At 36.5% G+C, this 4,893-nt stretch overlaps 1 protein-coding gene across 4 annotated transcripts; it reads left to right on the top strand.

Annotated features, from left to right (window-relative positions):
- On the top strand, positions 1–3,320 carry LOC133877097 (uncharacterized). 4 transcript variants are annotated; one of them, XM_062315337.1, is made up of 6 exons: positions 1–85; positions 723–775; positions 904–1,152; positions 1,780–2,050; positions 2,191–2,268; positions 2,765–3,320. In XM_062315337.1, the coding sequence occupies exons 3-6, from the start codon at positions 920–922 to the stop codon at positions 2,813–2,815; spliced, it is 633 nt and encodes a 210-aa protein (XP_062171321.1). In that variant the 5' UTR covers positions 1–85; positions 723–775; positions 904–919; the 3' UTR covers positions 2,816–3,320. The 4 variants fall into 4 exon arrangements, with proteins under 4 accessions (XP_062171321.1, XP_062171322.1, XP_062171320.1 ...); XM_062315338.1 differs by having other exon boundaries at positions 20–85; positions 916–1,152; XM_062315336.1 differs by lacking the exon at positions 1–85 and adding an exon at positions 181–466 and having other exon boundaries at positions 916–1,152.
- Positions 3,321–4,893: the final 1,573 nt, after the last annotated feature.

Genomic DNA, 4,893 nt, shown 5'->3' with positions numbered 1-4,893 from the left:
CCAACCCAATTCAAGCAAACTTAATGGGGAATAATGCTGGTCAGTTGGAGGGAAACTCATCTGACCGTCCATTCAACGTCGAACGGTCATGATCATTCCCAACCTATTTTCTTTTCTTTTGTGTTTTTGCTGACAACCTATTTTCTATGCAGAATATGATTTTACTTTCGAGTTTTGAGTAACAAATACACAAACAACAAAGAAGCCAAAGTAGGGTGAAAAGAAACAGAACAGAGAAAACAGAGAGAGAGAGAGAGAGAGAGAGAGAGAGGTTTGGGTGAAGATAACAGAAAAGCGGCCATTTTTTCTTTTTATTTTGATGTGTTTTGTCCTCAAGGATCAAAACTAACACATACCCAGAAATCTTAGAACGCTGATTTCTGGATTCTCTTAACTTTCTCGGGAAATTTCTTCTTTTGATTTTCTCTCAGAAATTATAAGTCTTTGTAAATGAAGTCTCGTCCTTGTAATCTCTCTCTCTCCCTCTCTCTCTCTCTCTCTCTCTCTCTCTCTCTGTGCAGTAATGGATTGTTTGGTTGCCGAGAAAGAAGTATAGGAAGCAAAATTGAGTTATTTGAATCTGAAAAGTGGCGATTCCGGTTGGATTCTAATTTTTTTTCCCACACTTCCTCAGCAACCAAACCGCGTCCTTTACTCTGTTATTTGCTTTAAATGAATGCTTAAGGTCAATAATTGGTTATGCTTTATCTTTGAAAATGCAGGCTGATTAGAGACCAATTGCATAGAACACGTCGTGTTGTCCTCGGATCTTGAGGTCAGTAGCCACATCTCGTCCACAGATTGGCACCATCTTCTCGCACTTTTTTTTTTCATTTACGCAGTATATCTCAGTTTCCGAGAGAAAACCCAACTGGGTATTGGTTAATTTGTGAAAGTTATAAGATTTTGTTGCAGGGAAATGGAAAAGGAATCCAAGATTCAAAGAGTGCATAACAATAGGGCTACAGAGACTGACTTTGGGTTGCAATGGGGAAACAGAAAGAGGCTTAGATGTGTGAAAGTCAAAGACCAAAGCTTAGCCAACAAATCGGACTGTTTGGGGAAGAAGAAAATAACTTCTCGTGTCGATCGCTGCGTGGTTGGCACCGCTGAGAAAGACTTGGTTTCTCCACAGGCTCATCGACTCAACAAGTAAGATTAGCTACAACCCGGATGGAAAGAGAAAGGAAAATCTTAAATTTTTCTGAGGAAAATGTAAGAATGTCAAAGTTTGTGTCTTTCACTGACTTTCTTCAAAACTAATTTGTGGTCGAGAAATTTTCAAGCTTTGGAAGGCTTAGAAAACGATTTTACGGCCTGTGTTTGATAGCTGGGAAAAGGTTGGGAAAAAAGAAGGAAAAAAAGGGACAAATTTGGAGTCATATTACGGTTTGTGGTTGGAGTGGCTGCCATGTTTTGGTTAGATACATGAAGAGCATATGATTTATCTCATTTCTTAAATTGGCTGTTATTATTAGATTAGATTGACTTTACTATTAAGCTTAGTTTGATCTAACGATGTGCCACTGTAAATGGAAGAAAACAATTGAAAAGAAAAGGAAAAAAAGAAGTTTGATTTGATTTATATTGGTTGCTAAGAAAACGTAGGAGAAGAAACATACACCAATAGGAATCATATTGAAGTTGTTGTTGAAGTGGTTGTTATTACGATCATATGAAAGTACTCTTTAGTGTAATCTTATAGGACTTTACACAAAACCAAATTGATCATTTAGAGAAGGAAATTGCTAAACTTTCTGTTTGTTTTTGGTCCCTTAGGAACTCTGACTCGCCATTGAATAACCGAAAGGCGTTGATGGCATCACCGGAAAAGGAAGATCGATATTACACAACAAGGGGTTCATTGGGATTTGATGATAATGGGAAGGTGTTGATGGATCATGTAAAGGAGGATAAAGGGCTTGTTTGGCCAAAGCTTTTTGTTACACTTTCTAGCAAAGAAAAGGAGGAGGATTTTATGGCTATGAAAGGGTGTAAGCTTCCTCAGAGGCCCAAGAAGAGGGCTAAGCTGGTACAAAGAAGCTTACTTGTAAGTCTATTAATCATACCTGTGAGGAATTTTCTGTTTTGATAAGAAAATTAGGTAGAAGACACTTTTTTTTAAAAAAAAAAAAAAATTGGACTTGGCTGTTTGTTTATGTCTTAATTTTTCCTGTATTTTGCGTGCAGTTGGTCAGTCCAGGTGCATGGCTGTCGGATCTGTGCCAAGAGAGGTATGAAGTGAGGGAGAAAAAGTCTTCAAAGAAGGTAAATTTATACAGTTGATTTGTTGTGTTTGTTTAATGATTCCCTTAATGCTGTCTTGGTTGCTTAGAAAATGTAGGAAAAGAGAAGAAAATTGAAATCTATCGAGTATTAGATACTTGGGATTTGAAAAAACTGTGTCCACTCAGCTTGAGCTTTGACTTACATGGATTTTCTTTTTCCTTTACCTGTGTTTTCTGAGCAACCATATCTAGGGATATAGGTAAATTTATACGGTTGGTTTGTTGTGTTTGTTTAATGATTCCCTTAATCCTGTCTTGGTTGCTTGGAAAATGTAGGAAAAAGAGAAGAAAATTGAAATAAATCGAGTATTAGATACTTGGAATTTGAAAAAACTGTGTCCACTCAGCTTGAGCTTTGACTTACATGGATTTTCTTTTACCTTTACCTGTGTTTTCTGAGCAACCATATCTAGGGATATGGGTAGATTCATACAGTTGCTAGAAGGGTACGTGATTTGGCTAAAAATGTGATGCAGAGACCAAGAGGATTGAAGGCGATGGGAAGTATGGATAGTGATTCAGAATGACAAATTTAAATGGAAACAGAGGCTGGCAGGGGATTTAATTTTTGTGGTTAGGTGAGAAGTGGAGAGGGAGAGCAGAAAAAGGGGTAGTGGGGGAAAAAAGCAAGAAAAAAAAAATGAAAGAAAATCAATGATGAAGAGGTTCTCTGTCTTATATTGTTTGTTTTTTTTTCTTTGTAGAAATTGCTCTGCCAGTTTTACTTTCCTGAAATAATTTTCTTCCTTTTTTTTTCTTGGCATGGACTTGTTCCTTGTCCTTCAATGATTCTTTTTGTCTACTTCTGACCCATGCTTTACATTTTGCTTTTATTTCATCTCACGGGTGCTGCCGAAGGTGCATTGCATATGCATGGGTGCATTTACAACTGGTTTAGATTTTGGATTTGAGCTATCCCACCCTAGATTCCTTGCCACTGAAATGGTAAAAGGGTTATCACCGAATCTGATATTTCTGATATTTTTCAGTATGGCTACTATTTACACTCATTTATAACATTCATTTCATGCCGTTCGATGTGTCGTGTTTTAAGTGGCATTTTTTTTTAAGTGAATTTTCATGTCAGCTGCTTAAAAGATGTTATGTCAGTCAATATGAAATGGGTGTGAAAGAGTAGAGCATTACTCTATATTTTCTGTGCCTTCTGGATTGGAATTCAATGCAGTTAGATGCGGCAAAATTCAGTTTTTGTTTTCAGTTGTTTTTGGCAGCAAAGGCAAAGGCTCATAATTTAGACGTTGAACCATGTCTAATAAATATTAGCTTATAACCCGCTCTATGCTCATTGTTTCTTCAATTAAATTTAATTTAATAAACTCTTTGAGGAAACTACCTTGGAAAGAATAGTAAAAAAGAATCTTTGTGGCATTCCTATTAGGTCTAAGGTATTATTTATTTGGGTGTAAACAATTTTTTGGTGCCAGTCCGTCAGCGAATGCATTGTGTTATTCGATCTGTATGGAGGGGAAGCTTTGCATAGATCCGAGATTTATCTAACAAAGATGGACAGGAGTAGGTATACACAAAGTGACCCTGCCTTGAAAATAAAAAATGAAATCTCTTGATTTGCTGGGTTGATGCACACATTTATATGCTTGCAGGAAGCACCAATAACGTCCAAATGTGAAAAATGTATGTTTTCTTTTGAAAATTAAGTAAGTTTGAATCCTTAAATTGACCTCAAACTAGCAGCTGACGGTAAGTAGCATACTCAACAAACTCGGCTGACCACCAAGGAATCACCAAAGTAAATGTGCATGAAACATGCACATTATCCCCTATTGCTATATTAACTCGTGTAAATTTAATAAGTTTTCATAATTATTTCGTTTAAAACATGATACATGACTAATGCAATTATGTTGTTTGAGTTTAATCCACAAGAATACATGTATTGTCATCACCACCAGTCAATGGTTGCAACATCAATGGCTATCCTTTTCAGCAATTGCTTGTAGGGACTAATCCTCATTCACCATAATGCACCAAGCTTGTTCTTGAGATGTAATGAAGCAATAAATGCAAAGCTTTCTCATATTAATAGCAAATTAAACACATCAAGACAAAATTCCAGGTTCTAACATCATCTACAAAGGATCAAATACTCCAAAGTCCAAAGCACTTAACACTGTAAAATTATTACTTTGATACAACCCAAGAACCTAAAATCTAAATGGTCTAAAAATTCAAAATTCTGACACGTATCAATCCCACAAAATTTGGATCTTTCACCTCATTGACCCCAATCGGACCTCCTCCCTGATCTTCGCCGCCAAGTCCTTCCTCAGATACTCCAACACCAACACCAACACCGCGTACACATCCCCATCCTCGTGTTAGAAGTACCCGTGCAAAATGATGATGTTCGGGGAATTGCACGTGATGTGTGGCGGACCTCATTCTCTCAGAATGCTGACTAGTAGGAAAATACTTGACATAAAAATAAATGCATTTATAGGTTCCGATTGTAGTTATTAGGTCCCCCAAATAATATATATATTTTTCAGAAAAAAAAAAAAAAAAAAAAAAAAAAAAAAAAAAAAAATCTAATGACTGAACAAAAACATAAAGGAAGATTAGAACC

The sequence above is a fragment of the Alnus glutinosa genome, chromosome 9 (assembly GCF_958979055.1).
Source record: "Alnus glutinosa chromosome 9, dhAlnGlut1.1, whole genome shotgun sequence".
Taxonomy (NCBI): Eukaryota; Viridiplantae; Streptophyta; class Magnoliopsida; order Fagales; family Betulaceae; genus Alnus; species Alnus glutinosa.
This window is presented reverse-complemented; position numbering and strand designations above follow the sequence as displayed.

Coding starts and splice junctions, on each gene's coding strand:
- LOC133877097 (XM_062315337.1), top strand. CDS start 920: ATGGAAAAGGAATCCAAGATTCAAAGAGTGCATAACAATAGGGCTACA. Junction 1,153..1,779: donor CAGGCTCATCGACTCAACAA/GTAAGATTAGCT, acceptor TTGGTCCCTTAG/GAACTCTGACTCGCCATTGA. Junction 2,269..2,764: donor AGAAAAAGTCTTCAAAGAAG/GTAAATTTATAC, acceptor AATGTGATGCAG/AGACCAAGAGGATTGAAGGC.